Here is a 15,621-nt window from a genome sequence, read left to right on the forward strand (position 1 = left end):
GTTTCATATTTCCAATTAAAAATGTGTTACGGTAATGAATTTATTCCCTCACAGTGTCTCTAAAAGTGTCTGGAAATACATAAAAAATTAGCACATCTATCTATCTAATGCCAGGATCAGACTACACGATATTTTTTGTCGTTCACGATGTCACCATGTCAGACGAGGCCATCATACTGCCATAAATTCGTGACATGTCTTGGTCGGGAGACTGGCCACACTACAAGTGTATTCTCGACAGAGCATCGTATGCCACCGTCATCACGTCGTCTGCTGTCGTCAGCGAGTTCACAGGTCGTCGGGGAGGCGGACCTGTGAACGAAATCTCCCAGCATTCATTGAGGCCACTACATTGACAAGAAATAGCAACCAAATCAGCCTAAATAGGCTAAAGTGGTAGATAGAAATAATGTTTATGTTAGCACAACATGCAATTGTAAAACATTTCAATATTGGGCAAAATAAAACATTGAAATCCAAACACAACCCTATGTGAAACATGTATGTAATTCAGGGGCTATATATATCCCTTGCAGAATTAACGTTATTTGGATGAGTGACAGGCTCTACTGTGATGCACTGTGATGTCCGCTCCAGCCTCCAACTTACTTCATGTGCACGCCCACTATTTTCTTGCCAGCTGCTGCGAGACGAGAAGGAAGAGAAACGAGCATGCAGCCGACTCTGCTGAGCTCATGTTATTTGTAGTGAGCAATGCCCATTGCCCAGGCGTTTAAACGCAAATTAAAACACCCTGGCCTTTTTATCTCTTTTATTCTTTTGAGCGGAGCGGAGCGGTGAGTGCGAGCGGGTGAAATCTGTATCGAGCGGGGAGCGGTCTCCCCAGGACCTGATACCTGTCTTCCGGGGTGTCACACTAGGCGAAACCATGTCCAAAAGACTGACATGCCAGTCTTTTCGTCAGGGCGTCGTGAGGCGTCCTAGACGTCCCGACTGGTCCCGACGCTGGTCTTTGATTATGTCACACTACAAGAGGTGAAGACGGCCGATCGTCGTCCCCGACGGTCATATTCGGGCCCGACGCTGAAAATCTGTCGCGCACGACCAAATCGGTCTAATATCGGGCTGAATTTGTGTAGTCTGAACCAGGCATAAGGGAGCTAGGGCTCTGTCTGTCCCACTGATTACATCAGTGATGTCATAAATCCACACACACACACACACACACACACACACACACACACACACACACACACACACACACACACACAAGTCTCAGTGATGATGTCATCAGTGATGTGATAAGTTGTGGCAGTTGTGACATAATCAGTGATGTCATAAGAGCAAAATCAAGTCCCAGGGGCAGACACTGAAAGAAGTGGGAGTCTGGCTTCAGTCTTCAGCCATGGACAGCTGTATGTTGCCAGCTCCAGGACAGGTGATCCAGCATCCCTGAAGTATGCTATCAAGGAGCAGCCAGGGCGAGGCCGCGGAGCGGCCGAGCTGCTTATGCGAGCTGCAGGGCCAGCTCGGCGAGCTGCAAGGCAGGCGAGCTCGCGTAGCGCGCAAGATGCCTAGTGGATTATAATTTCAATTTGAATGGTGAAATTAGATCCTACATGATATCTTCTTGATATCTTTGAGTTTTGCTATGAGTTTATTGTTTATTGTGGATCCCCATTAGTCTACACCAAGGTGAGACTATACTCTTCCATGTTGTACCATGTTCATGAGAATCACCCACCTGTGGCATTCTCAATCCTCCCATAGGACCTGGATGCAAGGCCAGGGGTCTCTGATTTCCACATGTGGATATTGATGTGTCCAACTGCTGCTATGATGTCACAGCTATCAGAGGTACTGGTTTGGCTCTCTGGTGTAACTCCAGCTATAAGGCCCATACCATGGAATGTGTTGTGGCCATCAATGGTTCTGATGTTATGGTCAAGATGATCAGCAATGTACTGAATGAAGTGGCCTTCAACATTGCCAGGGAGGTATGTTCCTTGAGAAGCAGCTGCACTTGACTCAACTTTTTCACCTCCCGAAATGAGGAACAGAATCGAAGGTTACCAAGTGTTTTCACCAAAAATCTAGATCCAAATTGGTGATGCATTTGTCAGTCCTATCTGTAATGGCATGATGAGAACCCTTGCCCTTGCTGCCTGCATGGCCTGTCCTATTGCAGCTATGTTTAACTCACAGTTCTTGCCAGCAAACAGTTATTTGAGGAGAAGCTGAAGAGTTTCCACGTTTCCTTTGGCAGATGATATATTTTGAGGGATATGCATCTCTGGGAATCTTGATATCTTTTATCTCAGTCTTTACCAGGTCTGGCAGCGGTTTTCACAAGACACTTTTTCTTCATCAACATCATTATTGTCCTTAGATGCATGCAAACATGCACTCAAAATATTTGAGGCCTTCGGCTTCAATGTAACCACTTCTGGTTTGCCATTGATTTATGTAATGATTATTTGATCATCACTTCAAGCTATTGTTAAGTTTTCACAGTTAGGTCTCCAAGTGCAACCATGTTCTTCATCAAAGGTCTGAGGTATTTGTTTTTTGCTACAGATATATGGCATCTGCAGCATGAAGATCTTGGGCAAATGAATCCTGAAGGTCTTCTTCCTCTGTGGTGTTTTATGGCAGTTGGCATCCTTTATGTTGCATTACCGCCTCCTTCTGAATTTATCAATCCACCGTTTCCCTACATTCTGTAAAACCCGATCCCCTCTCCTCTTCTGTTGGTCTTTTCTGAAAGTCTTCTTCTTCTTCTAATTGCTTTCTGGCAGACTGATTGATGCCTTGCGGTGGTCCTAAAAGGAAACATAAGTGGGCGGGCGGCGTGTGTGCCACGATTGTGATGTCACGATTGTCATGTATCAGTGACGTCATCAGTGATGTCACTTGAGCAATTGTGATGTCATCAGTGATGTCACTCGAGCAATTGTGATGTCATCAGTGATGTAATAAATCCTTTTGTGGTGTTTTATGGCAGTTGGCATCCTTTATGTTGCATTACCGCCTGGCTGAGGCTTTATAAGTCCAGAGTAAGTGTTTATTGTTTATTTATGTTTGTTTATTGTTTATTTGCACAAAGAAAATGAATAACAGATAGTACAAGTATCTTAATAAGCTATTATTAAGCTATACCTAATCTATTATAGCTAACTAGTAAGTGCTTATTAAGCTAGCCTGCTTTGAATGGTAACAGACAATGACTGTCATTGGTAACAGACAATAAATGGCGGTCAACTTACCCATAACCTTCGGATATGGAGACTTACGCTTAGTTCACACAGACAACCTACGCCTTGCCTTGCCTCAACCCACGCCTACGCCGAGCTGGGCGTGAACCTGTTACACGCTTTTGCGATCACACCGCACGCCTTTTGCACGCCGAACCTGGAGCCGAGTCACAAGCGCCTCTCCTCTCTCCCGACTGTATTTTCTCACGTGTTGTCCAGAATTGTCATGGGTAGCCTAGGTAAAATAAATCTGATATATTTAATGTTCTATTGATGCTGGATATGTATAACCAGGTCTGACTATAGTCTGACATTTTAGAGAGGTGATCTTGCAAGAATATGTGCTGGCACAACAACATTGTCCATCTTGCTTCTTCGGTCGCTATTCTCTCTCATGAAGATTTGTTTGCAGACAGGGAGAAAGCCCCACGTGATAGCCACCCGTCAATCTCTCTGTCTCTCTGCTCAACATGTTGTAGTAACTCCATTTTATTTTGAAATTCAGTTGACTTTGCCATTTCCCATGGATATTGTCGCGTTTTTCTTTCATGGCTTGACAGAAGAAGCCTGCCTGCATGCGTGAAAATAGAACTCACGCCTAAACGATAAAATCGGCAAGGCACAGGCAAGGCGTGGGTACACGCAGGGTTCACACTCAGGCGCCCTGTGTACACAGCCTCGTTGACTAAAACGGACGCCTATTTAAAAGCATGGGTAAAGGCAAGGCATAGGCAAGGCTTGGGTCGCCGTTGTGAACCCAGACTTAGCCTACCTGTCCACTCGTCTGCATGTTTGAGCTACAACTTGTGCTGTGCCTTGCCGAAATCAAATTGCCTCCAATGCGAGACTCGTGAATGACATGACTATGAAGTTATGGTTTGCGATGGCTGTCTGAGGGAACAAGATGTGCATGAAAACTCACCATTTTCCACTAACTGTAACATTAGAACATATTAGCCACACTTACATTTTTTATGTTTTGTTTTGTTATGTTACAGTATGTTTGGTAGGGATTTTCCCTAGCCCCGCCCCTTTCCTGACCACACCCCCTCCCACCTCCCACATACACTCCCCCCCGATACACCTGTCCATGCCCCCCTACCCACCTCTCGAATCCAGACTCTCTACGACCTTCCTAGCCCTAGCAACGGACCCTTTTCCCTAGCCCCGCCCCCTCCATTGAGCTGACCCAGATCAGATCCACCCCAAAATGTAATGGGTTCTTCCTTGGCCCATGTTACACCCTTCCACCAAGTTTCATGAAAATCGGCCCAGTAGTTTTGCCGTAATCCTCCTGCTAACAGACAAACGGTCAGACAAACGGCACCGAAAACACAACCTCCTTTGTGGAGACAATGCCAATTTTTCTGGGATTTTTAGTATGTTAAATTGGAAGGTTTCAAGAACTGAATACAACAAAAAATATTTCTGTTGCAATTAGTTTAAGGTTGGGTAATTTTTTCTAACAGATTCCCTAGACTATAAGTGCTCCAGCCAGTGCGTTTTCCATGCCAAAACGCCAACGTTGTGTGAACAGCCGCTACACAGCAGACTACCCCTGCTCTGTCATTATTATCATTGTAATAGATATTCTTACAGGCATATGGCTAATGCGAATTGAACCGCAAACTTGGATTCTGCTTGTGTTGTTTCCACACAGACCACCCAACCCCCCCGGCGAGTACCCGATTACTCGTCCATAATAGAAGGAGAGTACTCGAGTATTTAAATTACTTAAAAATGCCCATCCCTATTAGAAAGGTGGTGCACCTATGAGTGAGATAGGGAAAACCCTGCTGTTGTGCTGTTGATTTCAACCATATCGCCCAGCAATATTCAAGCCATTACTGTCAAGTCTAAATGTAGAACAGCAAACCAAATCAAGAGTCCACTTCCACTATCAATTTAATATCTTAAAGAAAACTATGGAGGACCTGTCAATGCAATATGGTCTCAATAGGATAAAATCGTGGTAAGAGCAAGAGCATCATGAGTTTGACATTTACACAAACTCCCTCTCTCTCTCTCTCTCTCCCTCTCTCTCTCTCTCTCTCTCTCCCCCCCTCTCTCTCTCCCTCTCTCTCTCTCTCTCTCTCTCTCAGCTCCTAGCCCCCCTCCTCCCGTTCCATCATGGCAGATAAAAACACCAGGATAGCCATCGTCAACCACGACAAGTGCAAACCCAAGAAATGCCGTCAGGAGTGTAAGAAGAGCTGCCCGGTCGTCCGCATGGGTGAGTCCAACCAGAGGGACTGAACTGTGACTGCTGGCCCTAGTCTGGATGAGACCATGTTCAGATCAATGTGTTGCTTATAGATTAGGGCTGTCCTCTAAAAGTCGGAATAGTCAAATCATCAGTCGAGAGAATTCCAATCTTAATTTCATTTGTTAATTTATTCTGGTTTAGATTTATTTAGGCCTATTCGTTTTTGAGAAATAGGCTAAAGAACTGTTTAAGTTATTATCCATGTAGGCTAACAGTGTTTACCCTAGAAAAAATGTCAGGCCTGGAGGGATTTCGAAACGTACCCCGACCGCAACGGCGGGCCCTCGCTGGCGACGCTAAACTTTTAGCTAACCTGTTCGCAATGGCATCTCGAGTATCATCATACTATTATGTGATGCGATGTGAACAGTTGTATTATGGGATGTGCGTTTCCCAGGCAACAACGTTTTGGAACAGCGCTGCACGCTGGCGCGATGCTCCTAAAAGCAAAATGCGTATTGTTTTGAATGATTTGGCATCTTCTATTACTGTCAACACCAGTAGTAATAGTATGCCATAAAGGTTTATTGAGATTTTGGAGAGAGCAGGGAAAAGAAGCTTAATTTGTTTTGTTGTTCTTTTCCCCCCAATTTTTTTCTGGCCTGGCGGGCCCGCCAGGCCTGTAGACTGGTAGGGGAAACACTGGATGTTGTTTTATTGTTTAAAAGGTGACATCAAAAATGCCTGCCTGTCTCATTATTCAGACAAATCCATTATCCAATAGCCCGGCGTCAGCAATTCAAATCTTGTATGATCACAAGTCTCATTGATTTTTAAATGCTCAAAAATGTGTCCCCATCACTCTGTTGCATTGACTGTTAATGTGGTCTAAATAATCACTGAAGATATTCTTATTTTTATTTTGTGTGTGTATAGAAGAGTAGTCGAATATTCGTGTTCGACTGTCAGAATCCTGAGTCGAGGACAGCCCTACTTATAGACATGATTCATTCATGTAGCTGTCTACAGCAGGGGTTCTCAAATGGGGCTCCGGGGACCCCCAGCGGTCCTTGAGGGGGTTCCAGGGGGTCCCCAGCCAAAAGGGGGGTCATTTATTTTCGCTATAATTCCATTCATAAGTAACACAATGACTATTTTGGTCACGGGTTTTATACACTTTCTGTAATAAAACATCTAAAAGCATCAATCTTATTATCATATTATGGGGTCTGTGGGGCAAAATCCTATCAAATGGGGGTCCGTGGTCTAATCGTTGTCAGTTTAGGGGTCCCTCATGTGAAAACATTTGAGAAGCGCTGGTCTACAGAGGAAGAGGAGCACTGGTCTACAGAGGAAGAGGAGCACTGGTCTACAGAGGAAGAGGAGCACTGGTCTACAGAGGAAGAGGAGCACTGGTCTACAGAGGAAGAGGAGCACTGGTCTACAGAGGAAGAGGAGCACTGGTCAACAGAGGAAGAGGAGCACTGGTCTACAGAGGAAGAGGAGCACTGGTCTACAGAGGAAGAGGATCACTGGTCTACAGAGGAAGAGGAGCACTGGTCTACAGAGGAAGAGGAGCACTGGTCTACAGAGGAAGAGGAGCACTGGTCTACAGAGGAAGAGGAGCACTGGTCTACAGAGGAAGAGGAGCACTGGTCTACAGAGGAAGAGGAGCAGTGGTCTACAGAGGAAGAGGAGCACTGGTCTACAGAGGAAGAGGAGCACTGGTCTACAGAGGAAGAGGAGCAGTGGTCTACAGAGGAAGAGGAGCACTGGTCTACAGAGGAAGAGGAGCACTGGTCTACAGAGGAAGAGGAGCACTGGTCTACAGAGGAAGAGGAGCACTGGTCTACAGAGGAAGAGGAGCACTGGTCTACAGAGGAAGAGGAGCACTGGTCTACAGAGGAAGAGGAGCACTGGTCTACAGAGGAAGAGGATCACTGGTCTACAGAGGAAGAGGAGCACTGGTCTACAGAGGAAGAGGAGCACTGGTCTACAGAGGAAGAGGAGCACTGGTCTACAGAGGAAGAGGAGCACTGGTCTACAGAGGAAGAGGAGCACTGGTCTACAGAGGAAGAGGAGCACTGGTCTACAGAGGAAGAGGAGCACTGGTCTACAGAGGAAGAGGAGCACTGGTCTACAGAGGAAGAGGAGCAGTGGTCTACAGAGGAAGAGGAGCAGTGGTCTACAGAGGAAGAGGAGCAGTGGTCTACAGAGGAAGAGGAGCAGTGGTCTACAGAGGAAGAGGAGCACTGGTCTACAGAGGAAGAGGAGCACTGGAGACAAACGTCATGATGAAACTGAGCCTGCTCACTTTCAGCCAGTCCTGTTTTCTGCCATCAGTTTAGGGCTGAAGGATTTTGAAAAAAATATTGCGATTATTTTTGACAGATTTGTAATTGCCATATGATTTGATATTAGAGGGAACGATCATGTTTACATCATTGTTTTAATTTTCATTGAAAAATGTGTTAAATGATAACTACTTCTTTTTTTGGCATGAAAACGGTCAAATTTAACAATGTTGAAAATCAGCACAAAATACCGTCTGATTGGCGACTTCATATAATATCAAACCCATGTGGGTGGAAGTGGAACCCTAATGTTGACACCAAGGATTCATTTGGATCCTAACCTGCGTGTGTTTGTGTCTGCAGGCAAGCTGTGTATCGAGGTCACCCCACAGAGTAAGATAGTGTGGATCTCAGAATCTCTCTGTATAGGCTGTGGCATCTGCATCAAGGTAACCACTTTCTCTTCATGACACTTCACACTGTTTTGTTTTATGTTTGTCAAGAAAATGTCAAATCCATCTCAAATACAACTGAGTCACCGAAAAGAAAATTAACTTACAAATATGAACTCGCTTACGAAATAAAAATGGACCTGAAAACGACTAACGGATGTAAATGAAAACATGAGTAAAATAGCAGAAATAGTACAGAACTAATAATAGTTTACACAAACCAATAACAAAACAAACACAAAAGTATAAAACAAGTACCGGTAAATGACAGAGTGAAAACGATTGATCCATACGGATAGAAGATAGAAATATGAATAGATAATAATGTTAAAGGTCCCAATTCGTGCAGCTGTAACCTCTTAAAAACGTGTGTCTCGTCCATAAAACATGATTCTGGATTAATTTGTCGAAAATATAGCAACCCCGTTTGTTCTGACGGAGTTGTCACTTCCTCATCTCGTCGCTTCCCAAGAATGGTCTGTTTCTATAATATATTCAGAACTAACAGTTCCCATTGGCCGCTGAGGGAGAGCCCGCCCCAGGCTCCCAGCGGCCAATCAGATTAGCGTCCGTGGACCAGCACGCTAGTTTGTGTCCACAACTAACGTTAGCAACGAGCTATCGCTAACTTAACGGTTGCTACGCTAAAGAGGACATCTCAAAATGCCTAGACTTACCGAATGCACCTCCGCAGTTGCTGGATCACGTACAGTTGGCGTCGCTCCAGCTAGAAGTGTTAATTTTGTGGCTATAGACAAAATGGTGCAGGTAGCTTGTGTGAGAGACACCGCGCGCAGTATGCTTAAGGACCCGAGTGACATCACATTAACCCGTCTGGGGGAACAGAGTGTAAGGGGCGTGGCTTGAAGGAGACTGCAGGGGGAAGCTGGATAGGGACAAATCCAACTGTGGCAGTTCTGAGGTTGTGACCACTCATTACAGGGAGGGATGACAGCAGTATATATGCATTTACAAGTAAAAACAGCTTTTGCACGGAATGGGACGTTTAACAGTTACAGATTGATTTGTGTGTGTGTGTGTGTGTGTGTGTAGAAATGTCCGTTCGGGGCGTTGTCCATCGTCAACCTGCCCAGCAACCTGGAGAAGGAGACGACCCACAGATACTGTGCCAACTCTTTCAAACTGCACCGGTGAGCCGCCAGTCACTGCATGCTGATCACACTCAGTACAGCCAGTCACTGCATGCTGATCATCACACTCAGTACAGCCAGTCACTGCATGCTGATCACACTCAGTACAGCCAGTCACTGCATGCTGATCATCACACTCAGTACAGCCAGTCACTGCATGCTGATCATCACACTCAGTACAGCCAGTCACTGCATGCTGATCATCACACTCAGTACAGGGCTCATGTTCATAGAGGCATAACATGTGAATATTTGTTTATTTGTTTAATATTTGTTTATAATATGAAGTATGAAGTAATTGGAAACCGACACACTCAACTCTCGCTTCACCAGAATGTGTTTGGTGCTGCTGAACTCTGTGTAAAAGATGTAAGATGAGTATATAATAGGGGTGTCACGATACACTCAGTTCACGATACGATACGTATCACGATACTGGGTTCACGATAACGATACGATACGATACGATTTTAACAATATTTTTTTAAACTTGAATAATGACAATATATGACTGGAAAAGTAGTATTTTATTTGAAATGCACAAATACAAAACATGCTGTTGTGGGAAATTGTTATTACAATAACAACTAGAAAAAACATGAGATTGGAGATGAGGCTTATCTTGAAATAGAATGAGTTACACCGTCACTTAGATTTACTTTGAACTAAAAGGTTTCTCAGCAGTATAAATTCTCATTATGCATCTTCAGTTTTTCTTCAAACTCAAACAACAAGACTTTTCTTAGTCTATTTTTTATGCATCTTCAGTTTTTCCTGTCAAGTAAACAGTTTTGCCAGAAACTCAATTGAATGGTTTCTCTCCTGTATAACTTCTCATGTGTCTCTTCAGAGACTTGTTCAACTGAACTACTTTCCACACATTGAACTTCAACAAACAAAGACGTTTCTTTGTCTACTTTTGAAAAAAAAAAAATCACGATATGAGATTTCATCTCAACGATACATATCGTGACGTTTTACTATCGCGAAATTTTGTGGGACGATATATTGTGACACCCCTAGTATATAATATAACAGCCAGTGGCTTTTCTTCATGAAAAGAGATGGGAAGCAGCCGCAAGGTGGACAAAAAGGCGGCCGATCTCGAAAAGCATAGTTTTATTTCTTCAGAACAGAGCGCTTTCAAACTTGAGAAATGTTCCACTTTTCAGATTAGCGCTGGGTGACGTGAGAGAGGCTCAACAGGCACGTGACTTTTCGCGACGTAATTTGCCCCGGAAGTAAGTTCTGCGTCCATTTTCTCCATAGACATTTTCGAGTTTTAAGGCTCGAACCAAGTCAAAAAGTCTTCCAGAGAATCTTGAGTGACCATAAAACACTCTGTTTAAGCGAGAACAAAAAATAACAACGGGGAGGGGGAATGGAAAAAAAAGTTCCTGTTATTTTTTGTTCTCGCTTAAACCGAGTGTTTTATGGTCACTCAAGATCCTCTGGATCACGTGTTGGCTTGGTTCGAGCCTTAAAACTATTTGGATTTATCGAAACGTCTATGGAGAAAATAAACGCGGAACTTACTTCCGGGGCAAATTACGTCACGAAAAGTCACGTCCCTGTTGAGCTCTATAACAGCAGCAAATATGGAGAAAGGGTATTCAGTGAATTGACATGACTGTAACAGCGATCATAAAGGCAGTATGCATACTGGACATGTATTGTAAATACCTGGTAAGCCTTTGCTTGTTGCACAACACTGTATTGTCTGCTAGAAGAGCTAACCAGCTTGGTTACTGAGCTAGCAGCTGCTAAGCTAACGGTTCACTTTTTATTTCTCCTCACAAAAAGCGCTCCTTTTTCCACACACAAAAAGACAGAAAAATGCTGTATGGATACACGCCCTTAAGGCCGCTTCACACTTAGAACTCTAACTTGAAAGATAACTCTTAACTATAAAAAGATGTATATAGAACAGAAGTGAAGTTCACACTTTAGTGCAGTTTCTTCATGATTGATAACATTGGATTTGATCTTGTGTGTGTGTGTGTGTCCAGGCTGCCCATTCCCCGGCCGGGTGAGGTCCTGGGTCTGGTCGGTACCAACGGTATCGGGAAGTCCACGGCTCTGAAGATCCTGGCCGGCAAACAGAAGCCCAACCTGGGCAAGTATGATGTGAGTATTAGCATGCAACAACCTACTAGTCCCGCGTAGCCACACAACAACAAGTTATCTCCGCCTACAAATTGTGCGGGGCTTCTTCTGATTCAAGAAAGTTGCGAGATCACCCGCTAACAACCCGGAGATACAGAGAATCACTTTTCAAACGAAGAAGCAACGTTACATCCTTTGATTCTGTTTACAAGCACACGACTTCTGCCTGTCACGTTCTGCACGAAGGGCTCCTCTAAACACTTTGGATTGTTTCCACCCAGTTTTGACAACAATCCAAGCTGAGAGGAAGTCCTCTAGTTTTGAGCCAAGCGGATAGAGCCTGAGAACTGAGTGTAGGAACAAGCTTCAAGCCTGAGGGGAGGCCTGGTGGAGAGCCTGGGGGGAGAGCCTGGGGGGAGGCCGGGTGGAGGGCCTGGTGGAGAGCCTGGGGGGAGAGCCTGGGGGGAGGCCGGGTGGAGAGCCTGGGAGGAGGGCGGGTGGAGAGCCTGGGGGGAGGGCGGGTGGAGAGCCTGGGAGGAGGGCGGGTGGAGAGCCTGGGGGGAGGGCGGGTGGAGAGCCTGGGGGGAGGGCGGGTGGAGAGCCTGGGGGGAGAGCCTGGGGGGAGGCCGGGTGGAGGGCCTGGGGGGGAGGCCGGGTGGAGAGCCTGGGGGGGAGGCCGGGTGGAGAGCCTGGGAGGAGGGCGGGTGGAGAGCCTGGGAGGGAGGCCGGGTGGAGAGCCTGGGAGGAGGGCGGGTGGAGAGCCTGGGGGGAGGGCGGGTGGAGAGCCTGGGAGGAGGGCGGGTGGAGAGCCTGGGGGGAGGGCGGGTGGAGAGCCTGGGAGGAGGGCGGGTGGAGAGCCTGGGGGGAGGGCGGGTGGAGAGCCTGGGGGGAGAGCCTGGGGGGAGGCCGGGTGGAGGGCCTGGGGGGGAGGCCGGGTGGAGAGCCTGGGGGGGAGGCCGGGTGGAGAGCCTGGGAGGGAGGCCGGGTGGAGAGCCTGGGGGGGAGGCCGGGTGGAGGGCCTGGGGGGAGGGCGGGTGGAGAGCCTGGGGGGGAGGCCGGGTGGAGAGCCTGGGGGGAGGCCGGGTGGAGGGCCTGGGGGGAGGCCGGGTGGAGGGCCTGGGGGGAGGCCGGGTGGAGGGCCTGGGGGGAGGCCGGGTGGAGGGCCTGGGGGGAGGCCGGGTGGAGGGCCTGGGGGGAGGGCGGGTGGAGAGCCTGGGGGGAGGGCGGGTGGAGAGCCTGGGGGGAGGCCGGGTGGAGAGCCTGGGGGGAGGGCGGGTGGAGAGCCTGGGGGGAGGGCCTGGGTGGAGGGCGGGTGGAGGGCCTGGGAGGAGGGCGGGTGGAGAGCCTGGGTGGAGGGCGGGTGGAGAGCCTGGGTGGAGGGCGGGTGGAGGGCCTGGGAGGAGGGCGGGTGGAGACCCTGGGTGGAGGGCGGGTGGAGAGCCTGGGTGGAGGGCGGGTGGAGGGCCTGGGGGGAGGGCGGGTGGAGGGCCTGGGAGGAGGGCGGGTGGAGAGCCTGGGAGGAGGGCGGGTGGAGGGCCTGGGAGGAGGGCGGGTGGAGAGCCTGGGTGGAGGGCGGGTGGAGAGCCTGGGAGGAGGGCGGGTGGAGAGCCTGGGTGGAGGGCGGGTGGAGGGCCTGGGAGGAGGGCGGGTGGAGAGCCTGGGTGGAGGGCGGGTGGAGGGCCTGGGAGGAGGGCGGGTGGAGAGCCTGGGTGGAGGGCGGGTGGAGGGCCTGGGAGGAGGGCGGGTGGAGGGCCTGGGTGGAGGGCGGGTGGAGGGCCTGGGTGGAGGGCCTGGGAGGAGGGCGGGTGGAGAGCCTGGGTGGAGGGCGGGTGTAGAGCCTGGGTGGAGGACGGGTGGAGGGCCTGGGGGGAGGGCGGGTGGAGGGCCTGGGTGGAGGGCGGGTGGAGGGCCTGGGTGGAGGGCGGGTGGAGAGCCTGGGTGGAGGACGGGTGGAGGGCCTGGGTGGAGGACGGGTGGAGGGCCTGGGAGGAGGGCGGGTGGAGAGCCTGGGTGGAGGGCGGGTGGAGAGCCTGGGTGGAGGGCGGGTGGAGAGCCTGGGTGGAGGGCGGGTGGCGGTTACAGCCTCCTGCTGTTCCCTTCCTGTATAGACAGGAGGTTACGGGCCCCAGATATTGGTCAAACCTCTGGATATATCTGGATCTATCGCATACCAATCTATCAGATCTATCGGATCATTTTCTGCTCAGGTGGTTTAAAAAAAGTTCCTGCCTGACGTGTAGACTTGTGCGTCTGTCTCCTCAGAACCCTCCAGACTGGCAGGAGATCCTGACCTACTTCCGAGGCTCGGAGCTGCAGAACTACTTCACTAAGATCCTGGAGGACGACCTGCGGGCCATCGTCAAGCCGCAGTACGTCGACCAGATCCCCAAGACCGTCAAGGTAACGCCACTCAGAGTCACAGTCAAACATTCTACAGCAAACACACACGTTTGTTTGGTGTGCCACGATGGCCGTCTGTCCTTGTTTGGAGATGTTTGGTCAGATTCCACATGTTCAATCCCCGTTTGTCTGTGTTAAGTCCATGGCACCACAATCAAACATTATCCAACAACTGCCTTGAAGGGCAATAGAGTACAGCAGGGATGCTGTAGTTTGGTACGCCAATCCAGAAGTCATGCACATCCTGGTTCCCTCCTCTCGAAGTCAATGGGATTTTTGTACGGGGATTTTGGTTAAATGTCTGAAATAACATCAACAACAAACAAGAACGACAGTTTATCAAACGGCGAACCTTGTGTTCAGCAGGATAATCTAACCAAAATCCCCATACAGAAATCCCATGAGGAGGGAAACGGAAGTGCTAACCATCTGGGTCTCAGGCAGGTCTTAGGACTCACTCCTGCAGTGATGTATTTTTGTAGGCTTACCCAGAAGTCCCTGCACTTCCTGGTTCTTCCTGGGATTGTTGTATGGGAATTTCGGGGTAAATGCATGAAATAAGCTATGTGGTTAACAAAGGTACTGTATATGAAACAGCAAAGTTTGTGTTCAGCAAGATCATGAGGAGCACTTTGATCGCTTGAAGCGTATTCTGAATACAAAAAGGCCATTTACACTTCCAAGATCATAACAGTGGTGCTCATTTGTGAAGAGGATCTTGCTGAACACAAACTTCACTGTATCATAAAGCTTTGTTGAGCACAATCAATTAGTATTATTATTATTTGAAGCATTGAACCAAAATCCCCATACAAAAATCCCATTGACTTTTACACCTAAGAACTGGAAGTGCTGACAAAGACATCCTCCGGACTCCTGCCTCCCTGCCGTACTCTGTGTAGCAGTGTTTCCTAGCCAGGGGTACCAGTACCACTAGGGCTACTTGAGCAGCTTGCAAGCGCTACGTGGAAAGATTGGGGATTACAATTTATTTCCCAAATAATATATATATTTCAAGTCATTTCGTAAGCCCATTGCTTACCTACGGTAGTCCCCACCCCATCCCCCCCCCCCCTGGCAGGTGTCAACTAGGGATGCAGCGCTTTCCGGTTTGAAGGTATACCGCAGTTTGAAAAAGTCACGGTATCAAAACCACTAAGATTTGCCGTCATACCTTCCTCACGGTATCAGCTGTTTCCCCAAAACAACGTGCCCAGGTCGCTTTGCAGAGTGCAGCTTACGTGGCCCCTCCCCCTGGCTGCATGCCTACCTAGACGCACAGTAGAGAGGAGCTGTGAGGAGCTGTCCCTGTGTGTTTACAACCGTGTGTGTGATAAAGCAGGAGAACGCAAGGACCCCCCTGAACTTTCCCCCATCTGAAAACGTTGGCTGTATGGGAATATTTCGGCTATTGTAAAAATACAGATGGCCATAGCCTCAACGCAAGACTCATCCGAATGACTGATGAGTCTCGCGTTGTTGAGCCTAGGATGGCCAGGGCTTAGATCTGCGTGAGCACGACCCGTCGTAATTTGTCAAATTCAAGGTACATTAAAACTATGGGTGGGGGAAAAAATCGATTCACCTAAGTATCGCGATTTTTAATGTCACGATTTTTTGAATCGATCTTTTATTCCAGAATCGATAACCGCAGTCAGGCCACTCACTGAACAGCAGGCCAGGCGCCGCCTACTGGTTTACTAGTGGTTTTATTACTTTATTAGTTAGTCTGAAGTAATAATTACACTTCAGGGTTAAAGTGGGTGCATCTCATTGTAAAATTGGACTTCAAACGGC

General features: G+C 48.3%; 1 protein-coding gene across 1 annotated transcript in view; it reads left to right on the top strand.

Moving 5' to 3' along the window:
- The first annotated feature begins 5,337 nt into the window (after nt 1-5,337).
- Nucleotides 5,338-15,621, top strand: part of LOC310779304 (ATP-binding cassette sub-family E member 1-like) — a 39,292-nt gene continuing 29,008 nt past the window's right edge. The window contains exons 1-5 of the mRNA XM_083639836.1: nt 5,338-5,448; nt 8,079-8,164; nt 9,221-9,318; nt 11,328-11,445; nt 13,687-13,824. Of these exons, the coding sequence (XP_083495962.1) occupies nt 5,346-5,448; nt 8,079-8,164; nt 9,221-9,318; nt 11,328-11,445; nt 13,687-13,824 (543 nt within the window). The 5' untranslated portion in view covers nt 5,338-5,345. The remainder of the gene's footprint in view (nt 5,449-8,078; nt 8,165-9,220; nt 9,319-11,327; nt 11,446-13,686; nt 13,825-15,621) is intronic.

This window comes from Poromitra crassiceps (assembly GCF_964638095.1).
Source record: "Poromitra crassiceps genome assembly, chromosome: 7".
Taxonomy (NCBI): domain Eukaryota; kingdom Metazoa; phylum Chordata; class Actinopteri; order Beryciformes; family Melamphaidae; genus Poromitra; species Poromitra crassiceps.